Here is a 27,542-nt window from a genome sequence, read left to right on the forward strand (position 1 = left end):
TGAGGTCATTATCCGGGCACCTCTAACGGCTAACTCTTTCGAAAAAGGAGTTACAAATTGTGTATTTATAAAAGTTTAGCCATTCCTTTACCGAAATAAACCACATAGCAGACTCTAGGCAAATTTTTATAGCGACAGTCGGCTTCGCTCTGGGCCCACCGGCCATCGACCGATATCGGTATCGGTCGATATACAAGGGCGTGAACTCGAGAGAGTTAATGAAAGTGTATGGAGTGAATGTTGCAATTTTTCCCCCTTTTTTTATTGTTGTTTATTTCATTTTTGTATCAGTTTTGCGAAAAATTATAACAGCTTATTTTCATTCCCCTTTGCCATTACCTTTTAACAGGTTGAAGAGTTTGGGGACAAAGTGGACGATGCTCAGTTCTTGAACAGCCTGCAGAGTGGTGTGAACAGGTGGATCAGAGAAATTCAGAAGGTGAGTTTCTCTTTAAGACTTGCTGTCCTTGATAAAATACTTCAGTAAGGAAGCTGGATTAAGTTAGGAAAATAACTCTTGTACTTATCAGAGTTTTTTTCCTACTCCATTGAAATATTTGAATACGGAAAGAGTAGAGTAATCTTCAGACCCATAGGAAATAAATGAAAAGTTTGAGTACCTGAAAATTGCAGTTAATGTGATGAAATTAATGGTATGATCATATCACCTAAGTTTATATTGAACATGCTTTGATAGTTGCCTTGTAATTTGTGAGGTGCATGTTCTGACGTTCAGAACATCAGCTTTGCTGCTGTTGTCACAGTAAATTAAAGAGATGGGAAGAATTAAAGTAACATTAAATTGGTGAGTTGTTTGTGTTAAATTATGCGTAGCGTGTGATGTTGTTGGAAATAATATGCCATATATAAACGCCCCTTTTCAAGTTTTGTATCGAACAGTGAAAAGGATGAAATTGTAAATATTTTGAATTAATGAATAATTTTAGGGGGGGAAAAACTCGTTGAAAATGCTTATTGTTGATAGATGTCCTCGTTGAGACATTTTTCCTCATTCCACACTGAGTACACCAGGCACAATCTGTTGTTTCTTCCAAATGTTCAGGTGACGAAGCTTGACCGGGATCCTTCTTCTGGGACGGCTCTTCAAGAAATCAGCTTTTGGCTCAATCTGGAGAGAGCGCTGCTGCGCATCCAAGAAAAGAGAGAAAGCACAGAGATTGTGCTCACTCTGGACATTCTGAAACATGGGAAACGTTTCCATGCCACTGTCAGCTTTGACTCGGACACAGGTACTTGTAGGGGCCAATTTTGGTTAAAATAGTCAGGAGCTCAATTATGCCATGCTTTGTTTGAGTAAATCAGTTTTCTCTACATGTTTGCTTTTTTAAATTTCTTTTTTTTTTAAGCTTTTACTTTTATGTTTCAATTTTAATAGATTAAAGATTTGTTGTTAAAACAGGTATAACTCTGTTATAGCTGCATTACATTTTGCATCTTTTGTTGAAACACTCATTATTGGGTATTTCTAGTTCAAGAAATATAATTTGGCGTGTCATGCAGGCCTCAAGCAAGCAATGGCCACGGTAAATGACTACAATCAGCTGATGAAGGACTTTCCCATCAATGACTTGTTGGCGGCAACTGAGCTGGACAAAATCAAACTGGCTGTGCAGAGCATCTTCCTGCACTTGAGAAAGATTCGCTCCACAAAGTATCCAATTCAAAGAGGACTCAAGCTGGTGGAGGCCATCTCAAGAGACTTGAGCACCCAGATGCTGAAGGTTAGTAGAAATTGCGTGAATCAGTGTCAATGATTATTGTATTGTTCAGTGCACAATTGTGCCTTGTTTATCTTTATTACACTTCAGGTTTAAGATCCCTGTCCAAGTAGAAGTGAGTTGTCTATGATCTCATAGCTACATACCCTTTACGTGGCAATCATGAGGAGAAAGTGAAAGATTTTAATGTTATTGTTTTGTGAATGCTGTAAGATTTTGTACACAAAGTGGATTATTCATTATACCAGGGTCTTTGTAGTTTGTTTTCTTTGTCATGCTTCTGTTGTCATGCTTCTGTTGTCATACCTAGTCAGTGTTTGTTTTCAGCTGAGGAAATGTGAACTCCGCTTTTTAGTTCAAGTTCTTTTGGATGTCTGGTTTCATATCATTTCTTCTTGTTTTGTATTTCAGATACTTGGGACAAGAAGACTGATGCATATTCCCTTTGATGAGTTTGAAAAGGTGAGAATTTTGAAGTTACGCCTGCGAGTACACTTGTTAGTGAACTGACACGCAAGGGAAGTATTTGTGAATTGTAATGAATTGAAAAAGTCTTACTTAGTATGTTTGAACTATTCAGTAAATTCTGCACTATTTTTGGCAAGCAAGTAGAAGTGTGCAATATTTGTTTTTCCTGATACAAAATGGCATTGTCTGTTCAGTGTGGCACAGGTATAAAATATTTAAAAACATTCTTGGTATGTATAAATCTTTCATTAGATATTCTTCTATTATCTATTTGTGGTGGCCGAATTTTGCTATTCAAAAGGCTTTTTAATGGCTGCAACGATCGGCATTCGGTTTTCGTCAAAAGATTCTTTAAAATATCCAAATCATGACACCCTTCGTTTTTTCAGTTTTGAGACAGTTTTGCTGCAAAAGCTAAATTTCTTTATTTCGCCGATCGCTTTTGTAGGCTGACGCTTCTGTCTCTGTCATTTTAGAAAATCCGCCAGGTTTGTTTATTTCAAGTCGTACTTCCGTTTGATACTATCGCGCATTGTCGCGCAATACTGAGCACTATTTTAAGTGTGCAACCGTATAGATCTAGCCTCATGTTGGCCAATGATGTTAATGCACCGACCATTCCTTTCATCGAAAGGGGGCCCAGCTAGTTTTTTAATAAATATTATTAGAAATGTTTCATTTTTGTATTTGTGTGAATTACTCTTGTCCATTTGCAGGTGATGGGTGCCTCCTTTGAGGTGTTCTCCTCCTGGGATGATGAGTTTGACAAACTGCAAGGCTTGCTCAGAGACTTGGTGAAGAAGAAGAGAGAGGAACATCTGAGAATGGTGTGGAGGGTTAACCCCGCCCACAAGCGCCTGCAAGGCCGCCTTGATCACATGAGAAAGTAAGGGTTGTTCATATTTCTGTATATTTTGTGGAACCAAATAATTTCCCAACTGCTGCCTATGCCTAGTTCTCTTTCTTTGAAACAAAGACCTAGCTCATCCCTGTTCTTCCTGCACTTTTGCCCCGTATATAGATTTACATGTCTACGTGGAAACAAAATTACACGTTGGCCTTATTCAATGTCTAGATATAATATGTGAGGCATCATGGTGGAATCGGGCGCTCATCAATTTTTGGGCATGTGGAGTTATTGGTATCATCTTAAAGCTTGTTCACTTGCCTTTATTTGGATTTAAAAAATATCAATTTATCTTGAGTACAAGTCGAGATATTTGCAAATGAAGGAGGTGGGGCTCACTTGTTTTCAGAGGTAACGTTAGTGAGAAAATGGCCGCTAAAGATTAGTTTTTTCCTTAGCTTAAGAGTCCGTATTTTTTTTGTAACTGAACATTTACATTTTTTATGCCTTTAATCAACGTTTTTCAGAAAAATCCACACAGAAATGAGTTCTTTAATGGGCATGAAAGGTGTTGAGCCAGAAAACAAAAATTTGATAAAAATTCACAAACCTGCGGAAAAATGCGTTTCTTCACTTTGATTATTTTGACGAGAGCCTGCTTCCACCACGCTGCCTCACATATACATGTATATGCTCATTCATATGCACATGCCACAGTCTCTTTTGTACGTTTTTTTTGTTGCAGAACAGTGTTTGCTTATAGGTTTCTCACTCATATGCCATGGCGTCTATAGGATTATTTTGTTCAACTTAATGTCAAGATTTGACATGCAATGCTGAAAAAAAAAGCCCAATTCAAAATTAGATCATGTATAATTTGTAATTAAGCTGATGTTTCCCCTTGCAGGTTCCGTCGTCAACATGAACAGTTGCGTCAGGTGATCATCCGAGTGCTGCGTCCTGTGACGGTCAAGAGGGGCTCGTCCCCAGGCAATGATGAGCCGGAGGTCAAGGGAGAACCAGTGGCTGATGAAGCAGCTGATGCCAATGCCATTGAGGTGAACACAAATTCTTTCAACATTCTTGATGAGATCAAAGGTTCAAAAGGAACAAGTGTTTAGTCTTAGTAAATGCAAACTGACATTTGGGAGTGAAATTTTTTATAATTTTAGCTCCATTGAAGTTATGGTGTACGGAATAGCTCTGCATCAGCTTGATGTCTTTTGTACTATTCCTCATCATAAAGTGTCAGATCCGGAACAGACATAGCTGTTCATGGTTTGCCACTCATTTCTCTACCAGCATGCTCTCAAGAAACCGATATTGTTCTGCACTTTTCCTATCACCCAACTGTTTTATTTCTCTCATTAAGATATTCCAGGTCTACTCCTGCTTCTTTTACCTTCTATTTTTCAAGTATCAGCAAGCTTTTCAAGGCCTTTATGTCTTTTGAAAAATCTGAAAAAACTGCATGTCATTTCCTAATTGTTGTTATTAGTTAGTAGCAACCCACTCGGGCGTCTTTCAGCACTCCCTCTTTTGATTTCTGTTCCTTCCATAAAAATTTCAGCGGTCACCTAAGAACAAATTTCTGTTGTTTTAATTTTTCTGTTCTGTTACAATGAACAAGTGCATGTAGATTTTATTATTTAACAGCATATGCTGCGGATAAGGCCAAGAGGAATTCCTGAAAGTGTCGTCACTGATGGTTTACTGATTGTTTTGCTCTTCTATTGCTCACACAGGAAGTAAATTTGGCTTACGAGAATGTCAAAGAGGTTGATGTTCTTGATGTTTCAAAGGAAGGTGCCGAGTCTTGGGAAGCTGCCACAAAAAGGTATGGGGCATTACAGTGGAGTCCACTTATAACGAGTCCTGAAACAACGAGAAGTCTGTTATAAAGACACTATTCTAAAACCCTGTTTTTTCCCTTCTTTATCTTTGTAAATAAAATACTGCTATTGCGCAATCAGACAAACACTCCAGTCGGTTATAACGGAATATTGCTGCTGCTGTGCACAGCGCACAGACCTATTAAACATCGCCAGTTGAGAAAGTTGTTTGTGATCCAGGGAAACAAAGAATGGGAGAGTCCACGCGAACCAACAAAGAATTGAACGAATGAGTGGGGAAGGTGTGGCATGTGCAGACACGCAGAATGCATCGCGTGATACTGATATAGGCCAGCCCAGTCTAGATTATCTAGGCCTACTGTCCCTCTCACTTCTCTGGTGCGGGATGGAGAGGTCACAATGTTGTGATAGATGGAGTGAATGTGTGACGTGCGCAAGCACACGCAACGCACCACAAGGTGCGGTGGGGTGGGGGGGCAACACAGAGGGCGAGTTAGCCTGGAGCCAGAGCCCCTTCTTTTTGATTGCCAACGCCGAGCTGTAAACATTGTTAGTGCTAGAGAAAAAAACCTGATTCGATTTTTGATCAAGTCAGACCTAGAGATCATGTTTGAACAAAATCATCTTTAGGGGAAGTACAAAAAGGAATAAACAGAACACCAAACTCATAGATTAGGCCTACTTTACTCTTTCCGTTGAATTTACTACTGGATCCATTATAGCGAGAATCCTGCTATAACGGACATTTCGCACCGGTCCCATCCCTCTCGTTATAACAGGATTCCACTGTATTTGCCTATACAGATTTTGTTACCACGATCTGTTTTGAAGCTTTTCTGTTATTTTGAGTTGTTGTTTGACATTATAATAAGATTAATCAATTTCCTTTGATTTTGAAGAAGAAAATATCTGAATCAAGGTTAGATTTCTCTAAATTTTGTAGGTAGATTACATTTGTCTTTGGGTTAAATTGGTATGTGCTGAAATTATGGTCTCTTTTATATTTTCTTGAACATTGTTTTCGAGGATTATATAAATGTTTTTATAAAGAATATATGTTCTTTTCTATCAGCTTTTTGGGGTTTATGTGTAATCTTCATGAGCTACTGGTATTCTGGGAGCAATCTTGGTTTTTATAAACTTTGACATTGTTTTTTTTTTTTTTTAATAGAAGTTTTACGGCGCTCGCAACTGACATTGTTGTGTGTTGCTGCCACTTCTTGTGGTCACCATTATCCCAATCTGTTTTTGTTGAAATGGCTCTGGTGTCTTGCTATAAATAATTATTGTCAGCAATAGCATCCTATCATATCTCGCCATAGGTACGAGGAGCGTATTGACAGAGTGGAGACAAGGATCACCGCCAGACTGAGGGATCAACTGGGCACGGCTCGCAACGCGAATGAGATGTTCCGCATCTTTTCTCGCTTCAACGCTCTGTTTGTGCGCCCTCACATCCGAGGAGCCATCAGGGAGTACCAGACGCAGCTCATACAGAGGGTCAAAGATGACATTGAGTCTCTGCATGAGAAGTTCAAGGTAACTATGGAAATGAATTCTTTTTTTTTTTTCCAGAACTGAGTTTCATCTGGTCTTGTTGTTGAGCAATTTTTTATTTATCAGTCATTGTTGTTCTGATAGTTTCTGATTTCTTGTAAGGATTTAGGTCCTAATTGTGTGGATTATCAGTTGGATTGGGAACGTTTTAGGAGATTGTGAAAAACCGAGCCAAAACTTTTAATCCAATAATGCTAAATATGTTCTTTTTTAAATTTTTTATTGTTGGGCATGCGAGGATGAAAATTTGGGCTAGAGTCTCTGACATCATGATGTACAGTTTCGTCTGTTCTGAGCATGCTAACGGATGTGTTCATAAGGTTAAACTAGACCTTTCTGTAAAGGTGAAGAATTTTCCTTCTTATATTCTTTTCATGGCAAAGTGATGCGATTGAATGTTTGAAAAGAATTGGAAAGATTCATTTGTATTTTTGTATGTGATAGTCCGATCTCATCCGTCCTAAGTTTATAATACAAGAAGTTCCCTTTACTATATCAATGTAATTTGTCTTTTGATAATAAGTTTCTGGAGACAAGTGAAAAAGCAATCTTTGCCGTCTATATTAATAACAATCACCCAATGAAATATACAAATGCGAAAGGAACTGGTGCTTGATGTAAAAGAACAAATTTCTTTATTTTTGAAGTAGTGACTTTTGCTGCATTTAATAAAATTGCCTTCAAATCTTATCCATGCTGAGGCATCTCCCATGTTTTTATACATTTTGTGTTTCCAAGTATCTTCATACTTAAGGTACCTATATGTATAAAATCATACAGAACAGTAATAGAAGCCTTAAGTTGATTCAGTGGAAGGAAAGTCAGTGCCAGACTGTCACTCTCTTGTAACACCTCTAATCCTTGGCACTTCTATGACATTAATGTATTTACAAGTGCTTTAAAACTCACTGAAACTAATAAAAAAAAACCAAACTGAAAGTTTCAGCATTCTCTTCTTCTTGTCTCTGTTTTTGACCATTGAGTAATTGCCCGTCTGTCTAGTTTCCTGTCCCACACTCCAGTTGCAGCAGCGTAAAATAATTTTTGACAGGTATCGTAGCTCTTATTCAGCATGTAAGGATGAAATCTTTGGGCTAGAGTCTCTGAAATTCTGATGTACTCTATTTCCTTTTCTGAACATGCTCTACAAAAGTTGTTGTGGTCTCCAGAATATTCAGTTGATCGTGTTGTAGAACTACACTAGTTAAATTAAATGCACTTTTTTTTACTCACCCTTTGACGAAGAAAGTATGGGAAGAAGGGGGAAGGAATATATTCACCTACGCATTATTTTTTTTCCTTTGTTTGAAGTTTCTAGGTTGTCTCAGCGAATTTCTTTTCATTTTGCTGACTCTGTTTTCTTGACCCATGTTAATGTTAATAATTTACTGCCTTTCTTTTCTAGAATTTTCAAGATAGTAAAAGGCATGGGGTTAATTAAAATGAATTTGGTTTTAAAAGGGATTTGATTATATTTTTAGAAAATTTATTTATGCACTGTAATTAGCATAATAGTATGAAACTCTTTTTGTTATTAGTTTATGAGTTGTAAGAGGGCACTTCTTGTCTGTTGTATGTCTTCTGTTTTTCTCTCATCTATTGTTTCAGTCTATCTTGCTTTTCCTCAACAAAAAATTGGCTATTTTTGAGTCGAAATACTCCTCTTTACCCAAACTTAACTGACGTAGGTTTGCACTGGCTGGTACTTGTAGATATGGCCTAGCTTGTCAACTTTCACGCCGAGTATATTTATATAGGCCTACTGTTATTTTAGAATAATTCACTGAAGTGAATGACTGTGTGATTGCGATGCTTACATCAATTTAAAGAAAAGTTTGCTGTGTGTTATGATGAAAACTTGGGCTAGAGTCTCTGAATCCGTGATGCATATCATAACTTATTTCTGAACATGCAGCACAAAAGCAGACTTAAAATAATATGCAGTTGTTATCCTCCTAGTTTTGATTAGAAGTATTTTTTTAGTCTCTTTAGAGGTCATACTTTGAATACTCTCTTTATTATTTCAGTCTGGTGCTGACTTTCCTTGTACTGAATGGACTCTGTGTTTTTATTACTTTTCTGTATCTTTTTATTCAAATAGGGACTATTTTGGGTAATTTATATGGAGATGAAATGGATAGCTCAGAAAGACTGTTTAAAGGCACTCATCTGACATGGAAGATAACTGTGTTAAATTGTTGAAGGATCTTTTTAAGTGCTGTTTTCTCTTCATTTTAATGATTAATTTTTCTCTTTTGAAAGGCATACAATGTATGTACACAATGTGGTTTAACTCGTCTTGTCTCCTGCTCCTGCTGATATTGCTGCATATGGTGATGAAAATTCTGGGCTAGAGTCTCTGAATTTATGATGCACTCAATCATTTTTCCTCTGAATATGCACTCATATCAAACTGAAAACTTTTATTTGGAGCAGTTTTGTAATCAGGGGTACCAGATTTAGTCCTCGTACTGTTGTCAGTTTTGTATATTCAAAGCAAAAAGTTTTCTCTAATGTGTTGGTGAAATGAATAGCTTTGCTATATTGAAAGAATCAATTTCTCCTTATTAAACAGCTCTAGAAATAGAATTTTTATATGGTTTGTGTTTTTCCCCAGGTACAATATTCCCAGAATCAAGCCTGCCACATGAGCAAAGCGAGGGACTTCCCACCAGTGTCTGGTTCCATCATCTGGGCGAGACAGGTGAGTAGCAGGCTATATTGTTAGAAGTATGTTTATTTATAGTTGAACATTTTCAAACATTTTCTCTCTTTTGTGTAAGAATTTTACAAGACATGTAAAAAAACTGTAAATTCTAAACAGAAATTCCCATGTTTGTGTGTTTTTATAATAGTCAACCCCAGAAGTGTTAATTTATTGTCAGTGAAAATGGTAGAGGTGTTTATGATTCTGTTACCGAATAATGGCAGTCTTCTTCACATGAGAATTGAAAATTTTCCCCTGCTTGGTTAAGTAAGTGGAAGATATTCAGGATCATCATAACACTGTCTTTGAAATATATGCATAAAGGGACAGCAAACTTTTTGGTGTGTCTTGGACTTTCATGTCCTTCATCATTGTTGTGAATGTGCACTGGTATGAGTCATCTGATGTGTGTCCTGTTCAAAGTCCGTAGCAATGTTCATTTTAAGATATTATTAAATTATAGAAGATAGTGAACATATTACATTGTTGTTACGTTTGAATAGAATATCAGAAGTGGATTTAGTTGAACAAATTATTTGATCAGAATTAAATAGATCAGAAGAAGTACTATTACTGCAACAAATTATGTTGTAATCCCAGATGAAAAGAGAAGTAGAAGTACAAGGGACCTGCTCCTATGGCCACCTGTCCAAGACAATAACCTGTACAAACAGCCACTTCTCACTTCCGCTCTCACGATTTTTAATATCATGACACTGTACAAGATATAAACACAGCCACATTTTTACTTGACAATGGGTGGTCGTCTTGAACAATTTAACTAAGTTCATTGGAACAAATTCCTGTGATACAGATTGAGAGGCAGCTGAATGCCTACATGCGGCGTGTGGAGGATGTCCTTGGCAAGGGCTGGGAGAACCATGTGGATGGACAGAAGCTGAAGGCAGATGGAGACAGTTTCAAGATGAAGCTCAACACACAGGAGCTCTTTGATGAATGGACCGGAAAGGTGGGTTGGTAATTTACTTGTAATATGCTCTAGGTGACTGACCTTAAGTGTCTAAGTCTAGTAAGGCCTAAGCTATGTGTTGACACAGGATGGTGGGGGCTGTAATGTAGTTGCTTCTTCGAATTCTTGTTTGTGCATTATTGTTGTGGTAGTGTATTTCCTGGTGCATGTTAGAGCTTTCCATGTGTTGCAAGAGCTCTTTTTTTTTATTTATCAAAAACTTCCAAGTCTGATTACATGTAGAAATTTGTAGTTTTTGTGTAGATGAGGTTCAACTTTGAATAATGGTCATATTCAAAGGTTGTTTTGAATGCTATCGGCTAATATGTTTTCTGTTTATTCATTAGAAGTCCTAAGCTCTAATTCGCTTAACTAGGAAATACTGTATCATTTATTTGTATCCAGCTACAAAAGTAGTTAGATTATAAATTAGTTCATTTTTAAAATGTGTCACTCTTTTTATAGGTTCAGAACAAGCAATTGACAGTTCAGGGTAAGATCTACACCATCACCAGTGTCCGTGTACCCAACAAAGGCAACATTTTGAAGCTTGGGGTCAACTTCCAGAGAGAAATCATCCAACTGTCCAAAGAGGTAATCATCATCATCCGGTGCCTTTCCGACTGGCGTAGGCGATCATGGACCTTCACTCTTGTCTTGCGTTCCAGCAATGGTCTCTGTTGTTCTTGCTGGGCCCAGCCATGTTGTCAACTTGTCCAGTATCTTTTCCCTCTGTCTGCCTCTGCCTCTCTTTCCATCAAACTTGCCTGTTGTTACAATATTTTTTCCGCATTGTGTGTCCAATGAAATTTGCCTGTCGCTTTTGTATATTCGTCATAAGCTGTTGTCTGTGTTTTTCTAGCTGTCTATGGGATACCCAGCATGTGTCTTATGAATCACAACTCTGTAGCTTCAATTGTTCTTTCCCGCTGTTTATTGATTGTCAATTAAATAAAAGAGGAGGTACATGGATAAGGATGAGGTCGCCGTAAGGGTTTTATAATTGATCACAAAGCCTGAGCGTGGGAGCTGTTATGGTTGTGAACACAGGGTTTTTATAGTGAAACCCGATTTTTCTAGCTTTTACTTGTTAGCTGTAGAAATGGAAGAAATATGGAAAACATGTCATGTTTTGATAGTAGGAGAGAGCACTATTGGTAGGTTCAAAACCCGCCCCTCACTCCAGTGCGTCTGTCTTTGTGCTTTTGTTTTCCGCTATACTAAATGACAGTTATTGTGTCAAACAAAATCACCGTATTCCTTAAGATTACTAGTCCGACTTCCATATTCTACAGCAGTATTTTCTTATCATACAAAGGCGCTGTCATGGAAGAGTCTGTGCAATGTTTGGACCGTTTTAAATGTATGCACCTATGTTTTCATCTCCTTTGACCTTGAGTTAAAATGGAAACAGTATTACAGATTGTAGTAGTGACCCCTGTCTACGTTTCATGTATTGATTTGGGAAACTTTTATTATGTTTTTTGTCGTTTTACTGTTTTGTTTTTGTTCAAGTTTAAGACTTCACTCTAAGCAGAGATGGTTTGTTTGGATTCTCATTCAAGCGCCCATATGACCTTATGCAGTTGCGGGCGCTGTAAAACATCTACTAAAACAAATTCTCATTCATGGTTATTTTCTTATTTTTAAAAATTTACATTTTAAATTTTTCTAATTTTTTTTCTTTTTAGGGATGAATATTAATGAGATGGTATTTCTTTTTTCTAGGTGCGCAACCTGAGATGGCTTGGCTTCCGTGTTCCACTCGCCAATGTGAACAAGGCCCATCAGGCAAACCAGCTGTACCCATTTGCTATCTCTCTGATGGAAAGTGTGCAGTCTTACGACAAGACTCTGAAGAAGGTAAAAATCTAAAACCGAAATGCACTTTTAAGTAGCCTTTCATTTCTAAAAAGCGGTGCGCTAAAGTTCACAGAAAATTAATCATCACTGTATTTTTGCAGTCACAACTGGATATAAAACGAGAAAATTAAAGTTCTGCATCCTTTGTATATCTTGGAGACTATGCGGTATTTATTGGTATTAAAATACAGTGCTGGCTGTAGTTTCATATATATGGGCAGGTATTATGTTTTCAGCTAAATCTCTGGTCACTTTGATAAAGTTCCCCACTTCAATGAAACACCTTAGATGTGGAATACATGAGATGTTGTTTCTTTTTTCTTTGACAGATTGAGCACAAAGAGTCTTTGAAGCTGCTGATTGCTGGTCTCCGCAAAGAGGTCCAAGGCCTCATCGCAGAAGGCTGTGGCCTGCAGTGGGAGTCCTACAAGCTGGACCCATATGTGCAGAGGCTTGCAGACACTGTCATCAACTTCCAAGAAAAGGTCTTTTTCTCCTTCATCAAATTGATAGACTTTTATTTTGTGTATGAAGGACTTGAATTTGAATGAGGAATTTTTTTTCTTTTCTTTTCTGTTTTTTTTGGGGTTTTTTTGCTAAACCACATGTGAAAGAAACCTTCCATTTCAGTTTTAATACTTTTGCTGAAAATTACAGATATTAAATGTTTTTCTTGTGGACAGTTGGAAAATGCATGTTGCATTTCTGTACTGGTTCAGTAGTCATTTGATGGATAGTCATTTGCTTTACTGGTCACTGTATTGTTGGATTTTAATGTGCCTCTACTCTGCTGATGGTTTGTTTGGACCTAAGGAGACAGCAGTGGTATTTTGTCCCTTGACCATAGCCAATTCTTAGAATGTTCCATTGCTGTCTGATTTGGTCTGATCTTTGTCAGTGTTTAGTGCAGCAATGATTGACCTGGCAGCTTTGGTTTTTTAAAGAATGCTTACTGCTTGTAGTGATGATACCCAAGGCTAGAGTCTCTGATTCTGTGATGCATTTCACTATTTTTCTGAACATGCAGCAGTTAATATGATTTTTTGCATGTATTGTATATGAAAACGTGTCCTATAAGCTTAAAACTTCTAATCAATAGCAATGAATGGTGTCACTGGCAAGTCTTTTTGTACATGTTCATCTGATTTGTATGAATGCATTGATCCTTTTTTTGCCTATCATCTGTCATCCTTGTTTCGACTCCTATTCTTTGTATGTTACTTTATAGTAACACTTTTTCTTTTCTGCTCTTATATGACCTATTTGTGTTGCTTGTGCCTCAGAAGACTTTCTCAAACTCAGATTTCCCTGAATGATCACATGTTTTTAATCTATTCCAGGTTGACGATCTCCTGTCAATGGAGGAAGAAATAGAGGTGGAAGTGCGAGCTCTGGAGACCTGTGGGTACAACGCCGGCACTTTCCGTGAGATTCTGGCCAAGGTCCAGAAGGCTGTGGACAATCTCAGTCTGCGTTCTTACTCCAACCTGCCCCAATGGGTCGCCCATCTGGATGCTGAGGTGAGTTTCTCGTTTAACAAGGTTCTTTCCTCTCCTTAACACATTACACCCTAAGGGCCTGGACGGGAAGTCCATTGTTAGATCCTAAGCAAGTGGAAGGAACCCACCTCCCGTGAATACAAGCGTTTAAAAAAACACATTTTAAAAATACAAAACAAATTTCAAAATTCCTGAAAAAATAAAAGTGAAAAAGAAAACTGAATGTAGTTTCAGAAAAATATAACTTTATGTATGCGCAAACTGTTGGAAATGTTGTAACTTTAGTTCAATCGGGGTGTCCGACCCGTCACTCTCACTCTCAGCCTCGCGGTCGGGCCCTAGATCTAAATTCTAGATTTTCTCCGTCTGATCAATCTGAATCGCCCCAAACTCTTGCAACAACGTTTTCATCAAAATCTGAGCCATATCTGATTTGTCATATGCTTGTTTTTGCTCAAATCCATTGTTTTTTCAGTTTTTGAACTCAACTGTGTCGCTTTTCAACAAGTCGAGACACTTTCGAAGTGTCGGTAACGCAATCGCACTTCGATCAGCTCTAATACTAAAACTACTGGCCCGAAAAATTTCATTTCAGTATCAAACGAAAGAAGAAACTTTTTGCAATAACTATGCAAATCAAAATCCCGGCCCCAACGAGACTTCGTTTCTAAAGATGCTAGGTGGGCGCGGGCAGTTCCGGGCGAGTCAGGGTGGAACGCGTAAGGGAATTCGCGGGCGATCCCGGGCGAGTTAGGGTGTAATGTGTTAAATTTCTAATAATATATGATGTGTAAGCTCATGAGTATATTGTTATACTTTTCCTTTGTATATAATGTACCATTATTTTATGTGTACTGTTTTATTGTTGTCTCACCCCCTTTTTAAAAAAAAAGTCTTTAAAAAAATTGGTTGTTTGACTAGCATTTATGTGCAGTTTGAAAGTCTGACTGCGTTTTCAATGTTTTCATTGTCATCCTTTTGTGTGACCTAATTAACACGTCTCACTTTTTAAAATGTTCTTCCCTTCACAGGTAGAGAAGAAGTTGGCCAGTCGTCTGGAGGCAGGTTTGAAAGCTTGGACTCAGACCCTGCTGGGCAAGAAGGAGAGCACAGTTGACCACTCAATGGACACTGATGATGAGCCGAAACAACCTGCTCACAAGGCTGGGGGAGATCCAAAGATCAAGGTGCACTTTTTTGTTTGTTTTGTTTGTTTTGTTTTAGAAAAAACACCTTTGCTTTTTGGGAGGATAATGATTTAGACACAAGTACCTAGTTATTTAATGTAATTTTAGTCATGTTTATTTTTTTTCATAAAGAACATTTTTGTGGTGAGTTCATCATCACTTTGTTCAGCATGTGAGGATGAAATCTTTGGGCTAGAGTCTCTGAAATTATGATGTACTCTATTGTCTTTTCTGAACATGCTTGTCTTTTAGGTTTTTAAAGATTATATATATATATATATATATATATATATATATATATATATCTGAGACTGTGTTACAGAGAAGTAAAAAAAATGACGGGTTTTTCAGTTATTCAAAAAATAAAATCACTCTTGGAATGAAAGCAAGCAGGTCTTGAACTTTGTTGTTGTGAGGTTTAAAATAAAACCTTGACTTTTGTTAGACAGAATATTACTTATCAGTTTGCAAAATGTATGAACCTGGTGTGTACATATTTCATTTCCATGGAGGAATGATGAAGGAGATATTGATGTCATCCTAAATGTAATTATTTTCTTATTGACTTCCAGAGCTTGGTCCATGAGCTGAGAATCACCAATCAGCTGATGTACGTCAGCCCTCCCACTGAAGATGCACAGTTCAAAATTCTGCAAGAACTTTTTGCCTGGGAGGCAGTCGTCACAAGCTTGCCTCGCATCCAACACTCGAGGTACCAGGTAAGTCTTCATTACCAGAGCCTTGCCAATGAAGGAGAGTGTAGTTGTTAGTGTTAACCGTTTAAGATCTGAATTGTCAGGGTTAGCTCAGGGTATGCTTTTGATTGAAGGAAGGGCGGATTTCCAATAAGAGTTACATTTGGATTTGAATACTCCTTTTTTATTCTTTGGGAAAGAAAGTTGGGAGATTGGAGTATTCAGAAGTCAACTTTCTTACTGCCTTGAACAGAAAACAAATGGCCTGAGTAAAAGGGGTATTATTTATGATACAAAGGTGATAAGTCTTAACACAAAAGACTTGTTCATATTATTTTAAGCATGTACATGATCAAACTTGTTGTTCTCTCACAGGTTGGCCTTCAGTCGGAGTCGGAGGCTGAGATCACCTACCGCAGTGTGCTGACAAAACTGCCGGATGGACCCATTGTTCTGGAAAATGCCTACTCAGCCATTCAGAAGACTGTGGAAGAGTTCTGCAAATATGTCAATGTAAGCTACACTTGACTCAACATTTTTTTTTTCCTTTTCTAGGTTTTATTACATGGGATGGAAGGTAGACTAATCAAGCTGCTTTAGAAAGAAAAAAAAAAAAAGATATTTTTATAATTGCACAGACACATTCAAATGTATGCCTTGAAATGACTTGTTTGTATCTAATGGAGTGTAAGATTGTGTTAAAAATATTGCTTGTTTTTTCATCTTCTTAGTTTTCTTGGTATGTAATGTGTGAGGTGTTTACAAAGGATCTTTTTTTGTTGAAATTTGTCAGGTGTGGCTGCGCTACCAGTCCTTGTGGGATTTGAATCCCGATGTGCTGTACAGTCGCCTAGGCAACAACTTGGTCAAGTGGATGAAGACACTGGAAGACATCAAGTAAGTTTAGTTTTCATGCATTTGAGTTGAAAATCCTGAATTATGAAATTTTGAATTCTGAGGTTTAAGTGTAAGCAGTGTACATTTGGAACTGATTGTCAGATATATAACACTACATTACCATTGTATAAGAAAGTTAAAACAGATCCTGAACTTAATGAAGAACTGAAAATACCACTGGTTTTGTGTGTAAGACGTTCCATACCAGATCTATTTCGGTAGAGAAATTGTGCTGTCTTTGACTAGTTTTGTAGTCTCCATGCTTCTGTTCAAGTGCAGGTACGGTAAATGTGAAATATTGTATGTGGACGGAGTATTTACTTTGTCTCATGAATTCACTAAATTTGTGCTCTTTGTTTCAGATCTTCTCGCAAGACTTTTGACACGTCTGAAACCCAGAAAGAGATAGGACCTCTCATTGTGCAGTTTGGCAAGGTTAGTTTGGTTTGTTAGACGGTAATTTGGACAAATTCAGTCAGATCATCTTTTAGTTTTCAGAATGATAAGATTTTCTTTGATAAAGCAGAAAGATATTCTGTTGTTCCAAAGTTTGAAATGATTTTTAGAAAATGTGCGATCAATGTTTGAGTACCTGTTGAATGTGTAGACATATTTTATTTATTGTCGTTTGACAGGTTCAGTCGAAGGTCTCACTGAAGTATGACTCCTGGCACAAAGACGTCTTGGGCAAGTTTGGCGGACTTCTCAGCAATGAGATGACCGAGTTTCATGCTCAGGTGTCAAAGGTGAGTAATGCGCTGTGGGAGATGTGCTATTTTGATGTGCACTGGGCTATGATTACAATTATTGTTGTTGGTGAGAATTGTGTACTGGAGTTCCCTAACGCACCCTGGGTACTTTTCTTTGTGGTAAGAAAAAAAATATTGAGTGTACAGATTTGACTACATACAGACTGGCTAGTTTTGCATTAATATGATCCAGGGTCAAACATCTGGCTTCGTCTTCAACATAACGTGGTAGAAAACTGAGCAGAATATGTGATGGCAACTCCCAAAGTGAAAGTAGTGAAAGAATTAGCTCAGAATAGCTCTTTCTTTCAAGCCAGTTATATTCTGGAGGATTTACTTTGCAGGGTGTTCTCGAATTAAATAATCTTCTCAAAAGATTTGTAAAAGTCTTTACATTGATAATATGGTTTATGTGCTCCATCAAGGGTGGTGAACTGATGCTGTTTTGTGAATACCCCCACAGTCCCGCTCTGACCTAGAGTCTCAGTCCATCGACACAGCCAACACGTCCGAGGCAGTTGGCCTCATCACGCACGTGCAGTCCCTGAAGAGGAAGGTCAAGTCCTGGGAGAAACAGGTGGAGGTGAGATAGTCTTTTCTCTCTATGTTGATGGCAGCTGGTGGTCTGTTGACATTTTTTTGTCGAAAGACATAGTTCTGTTGCTGGTGAGTGCACTTGTCAGGCAGAATACTGGATGCCGAAGTTATCTGGTTCTTGTTGTTTGCTTACTTCTCTTTTCTTTTACAAATAATTTATCTAACTTTTGAGATGTAGATTTCTTTGATGTTGTCTCTTAAAAGAACAAAGAACTATGAGCAAAGTCTGAGCAATAAAAATACTCAACCGAATAACACTGTATGATTTGTGTTATTTAGTAAATTATGTGGAGGGCCAAAAAAACTTAGTCTGTTGACTGTCATGTTACTGGTTGTTTACATGACTTTGGGAAAGTGTCGCTTCCAATCAGGTAACTGTATTTTTAGAATTTGAAACCCGCTATAGGACTCACAAAAAATCCTCTTAGTATTTGTTCATCCTTCAATGTATATAATGTGATATAAGAAGAGTACATGTACCCCTAAATACAATAAAATTTTATTCGGTATTTACATTTGTAGATGTTCTCGTCATGCATTTTAGACATACAAGGAGGGTCAACGTATCCTGGAGAGACAGAGGTTCCAGTTCCCATCCAACTGGCTGTACATTGACAACATTGAGGGCGAGTGGGGAGCTTTCTCTGACATCATGAAGCGCAAAGACTCTTCCATTCAGACTCGTGTGGCCAGCTTGCAGATGAAGATTGCCTCTGAGGACACTCTGGTGGAGAACAAAACAGCCACCCTGCTTCAGGAATGGGAAAAGGAGAAGCCAGTTGCTGTAAGTTTATCATATCTTGCTGAATATATGGGTAGTTAACCTGTAAAATGCATAATTACGTTATCTTCCCTCCCCCAAGTGAATGTAAATTGATAAATAAGACCACTTCCCATTCCCTGCGTTGCTTTTTTAAAAACCTTATAATGGTGCTGTAGGCCTAAGATGTCCAGATGTCTAAGATATTTTACTTTTCTCCTCGACAATGGATGGCTGTATGAACTATTTGAACTTTAGCTAAAAATTTCCCTTCTAGTTTTTCAAGCTCTAATAAATCCTGTACCATTTATGGATGTATTAATCCTTCAGTCTAAAAGTTTGTGTAATGAATAGTGCTATAATAATGGTAAAATTTGAAGTAGAGAAATGTAATATGTGTTCTCAGAAAGTTTTAAAGTGGGTGGTTGGCGGGTGCTCTCGTGTGGTTTGCTTCTTCTTTCATCAAACATCTATCGTCCTTATCTTTCCTCCTTCTTTTTTGTGTTTGTTACTCTCTTGTAACACCTCTAATCTTCGGCACTCATATGATCTTATTGTGTTGCAAGTGCCGTAAAACACTTACTAAAACTTTTTTAAAGTTTAAAAAATTCCATAGTTATTGTGGTATGTTCTGCACTTGATGACCTTTTCTACTCTATTCTATTTCAGGGTGAGATGAGACCTGATCAGGCTCTCAAAGCCCTTACCATCTTTGAGGGCAAATTTGGCAGACTGAAAGAGGAGAGAGACAATGTCTCCAGAGCCAAAGAAGCCCTTGAACTTGCTGAACCAGGTGAGCTCACCTTGTTAATGCTTTTGAAGTAATCAGGATATCCTTGTTAGTTTTTCATTCTTTTCATCTAAAAAAGTTGAGGGAAACAAAGGGTGACTTATTTGATTTTTACAAAATGACTTGAAAAGTACTGACTTTCCTGCTAATTTTAAAGACCACAACCTGTCATCAAAGGCATGTAGTGAATAAATGTTGTTGATCGTAGATTGCTTTCTTTATCAATGATGAGAAAATTTAGGCAAGGAGGAAATGTTAACTCTCTGGAATCCATCACGGTATGTTGTGTATGACAATTTTTAAAAAAAAGATGTTTTATAGTCTCTGTAACACAAATGTGCTTTTCTCTCCCCTGGTTAATCAGGTCATGTCAGCCCCAGCCATGAACGCATGCAGGTTGGTTTGGAAGAGCTGCAGGACTTGAAGGGCGTGTGGCAAGAGTTGTGCAAGGTCTGGGAGCAGATCGATGAGCTGAAGGAGAAACCCTGGCTCTCTGTGGCTCCGAGAAAGGTAAGGGAAAAGATGCACAATTTATTTTTCCATGGAAAGCACAATGCTTTTTAAAAAGCTGCATAAAACTCTGTTTGATCTCCTAGAACCTGTGTGTTCAAGTCTTGGCTCCCAGGCTCAAAGGGCCTGCTAAATGATTTCCACTGACCTTCAAAGCTTAGTGGAAAGTGCTAAGATTTCTATAGCAGGTTAAAAAAAAGTGAGTAGGATAGCCATGTTATTTCCACTATCTTTTGTTGGGCTCCACACTGCTTACGCTACAGCTGACCAGAAGCACAGCCATGAAATGACTAATTTGTCTAATGGGGTATCAAATTCATAGAAAAAATATGCAAGAAAGTAGCTTAAATTTCCTTCCTTCGGTAAGATGGCTCCTAAAAAATCCCTTGACATCAAAAGTGAAACGCTTTTTGCACGATTATTTGATGTGAGGTAATTTTTTTTCTTCTTGTGCTAACTTATTAGTTGACCAAGCATCTCTGTTTATTTCATTTGCATATAAATTGCTAAAAATATGCAAATATCTTTGGTCAGAGGGAAGATTTGTTTTATATTTATATCTTACAAGTGTGTTAAATATTTTACATGAATAATCATTAACTATTCCTTGTGTATTTTTCCCTTTACAGCTGCGTCAGTCAATTGACGGTTTGCTGAACCAAATGAAGGAACTGCCTGCAAGACTGAGAGCCTACTCCTCCTTTGAGTATGTCAAGAAACAACTGCAAGGCTATGCCAAGGTCAGTATCATGAAAAAAGTGGAATGGAAAAATGATTTAATGAATTAAGAACAAGACTGGTATTTATTTATATTTCCGTGTGTATCTTGTAATTTTTTGGTAAAATTATTTTGATGAGTGATGTAAATAGCGAATTGCTTCCTGAAACTGAGAAAAAGTGTTTGCGTTAGACTGCATGAATAGAAGGAAGATTTTAATGTTGTATTTTTATAGGGGCTCTGCTTAGATATTTAGTTTATGCTATATTCATTACAATTCAGTCCCTTTTCCTACTTTTGAATTGATCAGGTGAATGTGCTGATTGTGGAACTGAAGTCGGAGGCCCTGAAGGAGCGTCACTGGAAGCAGCTGATGAAGCGGCTGAGGGTGAACTGGGTGTTGTCTGAGCTGACCCTCGGCCACATCTGGGACATTGACTTTGTCCGGCATGAGCCCACCATCAGGGACGTCATCAGCGTGGCTCAGGGAGAAATGGCTCTGGAAGAGTTTTTGAAACAGGTTAGCTGGAAGCAGCTTTTCCTTTACTTGTTTTGATTTGTTAGGTGTTTGTGTTTTTTTTATTTGTCATACTGCATGATGTTTCTTAGATATGTGGGGGGGGGGGGGGGGGGGGGGGGGGGGGTCCCTTTCCCCTTAAAAAAGGGGGGAAAAAAAAATTTTTTTTTCCCCCCGGGGGAAAGGCCCTTTTTTTTTTAAACATAAAGGGGGGGGGGGCGGGGGGGGCGGGGGTGTCCTTTCCACTTAAATAATGTTGTAAGACACAACTTTCTGTCTCCTCCTGTGCAACTGCCACTTGTTCTATGACACAATTGACTGTTGACATCTGCCTCAATATGACTTCAATGAAAAAAAATTGAAAAGCAAGCAGCTATTGGATTGGTAACAAGAGAGTGCAAACTGCCTCTCATATCTTTGACTGTTGAAATATGAAATGTTTTTGGACTCTAAAATGATATGTTTTTGGATTACGGTAAAGGATACTGATGAAGAAGCTTTTCCAAGAAATTTTTTATATGGACTGTCGGGGATTTCTGGAAATGTTAATAGTCAGTCCCATTTTTATTGTATTTAAGGACCTGCGCCTTTTTTGTGCGATATTGACATTTTTTTTCAATGTGATTTTTTTGAGGTGACAAGTGCATTGGTTTTGATAGTTGAGAAACTGGAGAACAAACAAAAGTTGTGGAATATTTGCGGTATTAGTGTTAGGATGTTGAGATTTGTTATTTGACACTGAGAATTCATTTGAATTTTTTTTGTCTTTTGTGTGAGCTTAGGTCAGTGAGGTGTGGAGAAGTTATGAGCTGGACATGGTGAACTACCAGAACAAGTGTCGCCTGATCCGAGGCTGGGATGATCTGTTCACCAAGGTCAAGGAGCACATTAACAGCGTCACGGCCATGAAGCTCTCACCCTACTACAAGGTAAGAGATTTCACCCTCCTTAAGATATCATTACATTGTGAGCAGTAGTTTTATTTTAAAATATTATATACAGATGCACATTAAGATGTGTTGTGCTACCTAGGTTTTTTTTATCCGTCAAAGTTATTGTTATGAGTATGAAACTAAAATGCAAAGTGACATGAAATGCTAGTAAATTATTATTGAGTAGGCTCACAAGCACTAAGAGAATGTTCATTTTATTGGTAGTTGTTTTGCATGACTAGCTCTCTGTTGAGATGTTCACTGCATGTTTATTATTACAGATGTCTGTGTGGTACATTTTTTCATGTCTTCATTCTGAAATGTTGTTCTATGATAGTGGTCTGTAGAGATAAATATGTATCAGAACAATGACCCAGATTTTGTATATAAATACAATTTTTTAATATTGTTTGTGGGGGGGGGGGGGGTTATAGTTTTTTTGTTTTTTTAGAGAGATAATGTTTGTTACAATGTATGTGTAGTTCTTGTAGGTTTTTTGGTTTGTTTGTAAGATCATTGTGTACCTGTAAATGTGTGATGATTTATTGGGCTGTCTTCTCTATGTTTAGCAATTTGAAGAAGAGGCTCTGGCATGGGAGGACAAGCTGAACCGCATCAACTCCTTGTTCGATGTCTGGATTGATGTTCAGAGAAGATGGGTCTACTTGGAGGGTATCTTCACTGGCAGCGCTGACATCAAGCATCTGCTGCAAGTGGAGACTTCTCGCTTCCAAGGGTATGTTGTTCTCTAGTTTTTTTTCAGATTTTTTGTTTGTTTTGTTATGTATGCAGTGATTATAAAAACTGAAATATATGTAATATTTACTTTGTTAAAACTAAGGGGAAAGTTTTGTTGGTGTCTTTCTGTGGCAGATATTTTTTAAATTTAACAATGTTGTAGGCTTGAGATATAATTTAGAGTAAAGCTTTATAGTGTGAAATAGTTCTTATGTTTGCAGAAGATTAAGCTTGAGTGTATTGATGTACAAAAAAATTGACATATGTTGATTTTTTTATTTTGTCTCATAAGCACAAAATCATATACTGAATGTCATGAAACTTGACCCCTTTTGTTTTCTTTGTTTCATATAGAGTGAGCACAGAGTTCTTGGGACTCATGAAGAAAGTGGCCAAGTCACCCTTGGTGATCGATGTCCTCAACATACCAAACGTGCAGCGTCAGTTGGAAAGACTGGCAGACTTGTTGGGCAAGATCCAGAAGGCTCTTGGTGAATATCTGGAAAGAGAAAGAGCCTCCTTCCCCAGGTATTCATATTTTGAAAGCTTTGATTGCATTAGCCATCACCGTTACTCGTTGCTGTGTGTGGTCAGGAGAAGAGATTCTCAGGGCTGGCTGAAAAGAGAGCAGTCTTGTAAATTAAGTTTGCCCTGACGATACGTTTTACTATGTTTTCCAGTCTGTCGTGGAAACTTGAGTATTGAGACTCGCAGAAATATAAAGTTTTGATTCTTTTTAGTTTCTCAATAATTCTTCGTGTCAACCCAATTTGGTACTTATGATTAGTTTTCAACTGTGTAGGAGTTCAAGAAGAGCTTATTTCCCAAAGGAAAAAAGTCTGCCTTTTATCTTTTTGTGCCTAGGATCAAGTTATGGGTTCATTTGTAGCATGGTATTGTGTAGGAAGAGTAAGAGACCGAGATGGGATAAAACAAAATGCTGAAATGTCTTTACTATGTGTAATATATAGATTGCTAGCAAGTTTATAAAAATATCAATATTAATTTGTCTCCGTAATGATGGTTTGCTTTGTGTTTACTTTGTTACACAGGTTCTACTTTGTGGGAGATGAAGATCTGCTTGAGATCATTGGTAACAGCAAGAACATTCCTCGTCTCCAGAAGCACTTTAAGAAGATGTTTGCTGGCGTTGCCTCCATCATTCTCAATGAAGATGATTCCCATGTGACTGGACTCACATCAAAAGAAGGGGAAGAAGTGAGATGTGCTTTCTTTTTATTACATGTTTTTTGTCTACCTATAAGTAAAATGAGGACTGAAGTTTTATATGAAAATTAGGTCATCAATGTCTAAGAGTCATTACACTGGGGAAAAAGAGGAAAATGGCTTTTCATATTTCTGTTCCTGGTTAGAAATTCTGTGCAGCTGACTAGTTTTCTCAGTCATGGGAAAAATTCTTTAAAATTCTACAGATTCTCTGAAATTCCTTGTTTATTTGCTGAAAATCCTTGCTTTGTGCTATTATGGACACATGGTTTTTATGGCCATCAACCCACTAATAAAAGTAGATTACTTTTTGCTAGTTCATGCTTTTTCGTTTAAAAAAAAAAAGTTAAGGACCATTGACTTGTGACTTTTAAAAATTCTTGGTTGACCATGTTTGTCTTAGAGTCTTAAAATTGCTGAAGATGTTATGGTTTGCAATGGCATCTTACTCCCATGCATTTGTGCATTACTGCTCTCGTTATTTGTTCCTGTCAAACCATGGCTGTTTACAATCCCAACTCGCATGACCCTCCAACTCACCTTGACCCTAGTGGATAGTTGGAGGACACCATTGGTAGGTTCTTCTTTTCTTTCCCTGTTGTTTTGGTTTAGTCTTATTCTTTTTCGCCATGTAATGACTGTTAATGTGTTCATATGATCACCTTGACCCTTGTGTTTGCCCCCTCAGGTCGTGTTTGCTACCCCTGTGTCCATCGCTGCTCACCCGAAAATCAATGAGTGGCTCACCCTGGTGGAGAAAGAGATGAGGGTGACTCTGGCCAAGCTCCTGGCCAATGCCATCCAGGACATGTCAGCTTTCAGGACTGGCGAGATCGAGCATGCCAAGTTCATGGCCTGGGTGGATAAATATCAGGTGAGAACAGCCTGTGACGTTTTACATTTCTTTGTGCTAATCTATTACCCTGCGTTCCAACTTTTTGTGAAACTTGCAACCTGTTTACAATCCCAAGCTATTTTATTTTACTTTTTATGTAGAATTTTCTTTTTTAAAAGTTCCATATTCGTAATGAAAGGTGCATAAAATTGTCAGTTCATTAGATGAGTAATAAATAAAATGCAGGGTCATTCCACGTCTGGGATTATGCAGTTAATTGAATCTAGACTTTTGTATAAAAGTTAATCTAGCGTGAGGAAGGAGCCTTGCCTTGGCTTGATAAATGATCAATAGATTAATTAACTCACAATTAGACTAAATTACGTGTATGTTTTATTTCTGACTTTTTTTCTTTGTCCTCGTTTTTCTTTCAAGGCTCAATTGGTGGTGTTGGCAGTCCAGATCTTCTGGTCTGAGAACATGGAGAATGCCCTGCAGACTGCAGCCAGCAAGGGTGGAGACAATGCGCCTGTTGTGGAAGTGTTGAAGCTCGTGGACTCCACTCTCAACGTATTGGCAGACTCTGTGCTGGTTGAGCAGCCTCCGGTCAGGCGCAAGAAGCTGGAGAGTTTGGTATGTGCTTTCAAATTTTTACTTTGCATAGTGCTCAGAAAAGTCACTGATGTTTCTAACTTGTTAGCCTCCATGGTTGAAAAGAATACCTAGTGTCAAGAGATTCAAGTGATTAATCGCAAATGCTTTTAGTCCGTTGTAAAAAAAAAAAAATCATATATGAATAAGTATTAAAGCAGCAGGAGGTCCAATAACTTGGAAAAACTGAGGAAAAAGGTAGTTGAAAACCCTCACATTAGAACATTACAGCTGGACATTTTGGGCAACTTACACCCTTCTTCAACACGCATACATATATAAGGCAATTCCAACTCCCCCCTTTTGTTGTGCAATTTTCCACTTGGATCCCGTTAGTTGTATTTTGAAAGTGAATATGAAGAGTTTGTTCTTTCATGATAGTTTCAAGAGTATCGCTGTGGGAGCATGTATGACTGGTGGCCATGGAACTTCTGATAAAGTGTCTTTCACAATGGATGAAAAACACTTTGTGACACTACAAGAATTGTAGCCATTAAATCTACAGTTCCAAATCGAGCTCTTTTTTCATAAGGGTGGGATGCTTGTACCTATGGCTAAGCTATTTGGGTAACAAGGTTTGTTTAACCTTTTCCTAGATGTTTCCTCATGTCTGTACAGATCACAGAGCTCGTCCACCAGCGTGGAGTCACCAGGACCATGGTGAAGAACAAAGTGAACAACCCCAAGTCCTTTGACTGGTTGTGTCAGATGAGGTTCTACTTTGATCCAAAGAACACTGAAGTCCTGCAGCAGCTGTCTATTCAGGTGCTTGTTTTGATTTGTGTGTGTGAATGTACCTCTGCAGAGGTTCTTTTTTTTTCAAGTGGAATTAGTTTCCTTTAAGGTCGTGCTTTTTGTGAGCTTTTAAATCTTTCTGGAAATGTATAGCTTTCTGGATTTTCTGTTCTAGTTTATGTTGGACTTGGGGATTTACATTAACGTTTTGCTCTGCTTATCATTCGTACCGTACAGGCTTTCTGACTTACTTGTTCTGCACTACGAATATTGTACTTTTTCTGGGTGTTTTTCTTTGCAGCCGCATGTGTCAGTCATTAGGTTTTTAAGGCTTTCAGATGCAAATCATGTTCGTGTCACATGAAATATGTGAATTCAACTTTTTCGTAATAAATTTTTGCTGCTTGAAGCTAAGTAGAGTAGTTGGTGCTTCCTAGAAAAAAATCTTGTTTCCCCCCACTTTGACCACGGCAAACATATTTAGGCAGAAAGCCTGAATGATCCAACCTACTTGTATATCGGTCAAAGCTAACTGTAGATACTGTAATGGGATGTTGCTTTTTAGATCTCAGAGAAATATATTTTATTTTGTTAATTATTATTCAAAGAAAATTCATAAGAATATTGCAATGAGTTGTTGCTCGAAACAATGTATCCTCCTATAAAATGTAATTATAAATTGTTCTCAAGTGTCATACTCTTGTATAGCCCAGTGCTGTATCTGTTATCCTTAATTCTGGCAGATGGCAAACGCCAAGTTCAACTACGGCTTTGAGTACTTGGGTGTCCAGGACAAACTGGTCCAGACACCGCTGACTGATCGCTGTTACCTGACCATGACACAAGCCCTGGAGGCCAGGCTCGGAGGGTCTCCTTTTGGTGGGTTCCTTAGACCTCTTTTGAGAATTTTATACAAATGGTTACCTGGAATAACATTTAAAAAAATGAATGTTAAGATGTTTAAGGATTTTCATTCATTCATTCATTCATTCATGTTGTATTTTATCTGTGGGTGGTTGAAGGGTGCTGTGGTGTGGTTTTCTCATTCTTTTCTATCAAACATCTATTATGCTTATCTCTCCTCCTCCTTTTTTGTGTTTGTCCCTTTCTTGTATCACTTCTGATCTTCGGCTCTTTTGTGACCTTATTGTGTTGCACAAACGCTGTGAAACGTTACTGAAAACAAAATTAAACAAGTGTATTTTGTCTCATGCAGGACCTGCTGGTACTGGAAAGACTGAGTCTGTGAAGGCTTTGGGCAACCAGCTGGGACGTTTTGTCTTGGTCTTCAACTGTGACGAAACCTTTGATTTCCAGGTATATGTTTATTATAATAGTATATATTTAATAATTGAGTGCTAATGAAGGATTTTATGTGGAATGGACTGGAAAAAAGTCGGTATTGGTTATTCTTTGGCATTGTTTTAAGAGAGGTTTTATGAAATGTTGATGTATAATGATCTTTTCCTCCTTTTTTTATAATGATTTTACTGTGGGGGTG

General features: G+C 37.9%; 1 protein-coding gene across 1 annotated transcript in view; it reads left to right on the plus strand.

The window, feature by feature from the left end:
• Nucleotides 1-27,542, plus strand: part of LOC101857804 (cytoplasmic dynein 1 heavy chain 1) — a 98,216-nt gene that overhangs the window by 11,868 nt on the left and 58,806 nt on the right. Inside the window, exons 5-39 of the mRNA XM_013083341.2 lie at nucleotides 350-439; nucleotides 1,064-1,250; nucleotides 1,522-1,742; nucleotides 2,151-2,201; nucleotides 2,924-3,093; nucleotides 3,962-4,112; nucleotides 4,800-4,891; nucleotides 6,230-6,446; nucleotides 9,082-9,168; nucleotides 9,986-10,141; nucleotides 10,607-10,735; nucleotides 11,870-12,004; nucleotides 12,334-12,489; nucleotides 13,345-13,524; nucleotides 14,535-14,690; nucleotides 15,263-15,409; nucleotides 15,761-15,898; nucleotides 16,179-16,282; nucleotides 16,645-16,717; nucleotides 16,918-17,028; nucleotides 17,495-17,614; nucleotides 18,173-18,412; nucleotides 19,058-19,181; nucleotides 19,543-19,688; nucleotides 20,318-20,428; nucleotides 20,717-20,926; nucleotides 21,706-21,852; nucleotides 22,425-22,591; nucleotides 22,948-23,121; nucleotides 23,646-23,811; nucleotides 24,509-24,694; nucleotides 25,091-25,288; nucleotides 25,925-26,071; nucleotides 26,785-26,920; nucleotides 27,258-27,358. Of these exons, the coding sequence (XP_012938795.1) occupies nucleotides 350-439; nucleotides 1,064-1,250; nucleotides 1,522-1,742; nucleotides 2,151-2,201; nucleotides 2,924-3,093; nucleotides 3,962-4,112; nucleotides 4,800-4,891; nucleotides 6,230-6,446; nucleotides 9,082-9,168; nucleotides 9,986-10,141; nucleotides 10,607-10,735; nucleotides 11,870-12,004; nucleotides 12,334-12,489; nucleotides 13,345-13,524; nucleotides 14,535-14,690; nucleotides 15,263-15,409; nucleotides 15,761-15,898; nucleotides 16,179-16,282; nucleotides 16,645-16,717; nucleotides 16,918-17,028; nucleotides 17,495-17,614; nucleotides 18,173-18,412; nucleotides 19,058-19,181; nucleotides 19,543-19,688; nucleotides 20,318-20,428; nucleotides 20,717-20,926; nucleotides 21,706-21,852; nucleotides 22,425-22,591; nucleotides 22,948-23,121; nucleotides 23,646-23,811; nucleotides 24,509-24,694; nucleotides 25,091-25,288; nucleotides 25,925-26,071; nucleotides 26,785-26,920; nucleotides 27,258-27,358 (5,124 nt within the window). The remainder of the gene's footprint in view (nucleotides 1-349; nucleotides 440-1,063; nucleotides 1,251-1,521; nucleotides 1,743-2,150; nucleotides 2,202-2,923; nucleotides 3,094-3,961; nucleotides 4,113-4,799; nucleotides 4,892-6,229; nucleotides 6,447-9,081; nucleotides 9,169-9,985; nucleotides 10,142-10,606; nucleotides 10,736-11,869; nucleotides 12,005-12,333; nucleotides 12,490-13,344; nucleotides 13,525-14,534; nucleotides 14,691-15,262; nucleotides 15,410-15,760; nucleotides 15,899-16,178; nucleotides 16,283-16,644; nucleotides 16,718-16,917; nucleotides 17,029-17,494; nucleotides 17,615-18,172; nucleotides 18,413-19,057; nucleotides 19,182-19,542; nucleotides 19,689-20,317; nucleotides 20,429-20,716; nucleotides 20,927-21,705; nucleotides 21,853-22,424; nucleotides 22,592-22,947; nucleotides 23,122-23,645; nucleotides 23,812-24,508; nucleotides 24,695-25,090; nucleotides 25,289-25,924; nucleotides 26,072-26,784; nucleotides 26,921-27,257; nucleotides 27,359-27,542) is intronic.

The sequence above is a fragment of the Aplysia californica genome, unplaced genomic scaffold, assembly GCF_000002075.1.
Source record: "Aplysia californica isolate F4 #8 unplaced genomic scaffold, AplCal3.0 scaffold00225, whole genome shotgun sequence".
Classification (NCBI taxonomy): domain Eukaryota; kingdom Metazoa; phylum Mollusca; class Gastropoda; order Aplysiida; family Aplysiidae; genus Aplysia; species Aplysia californica.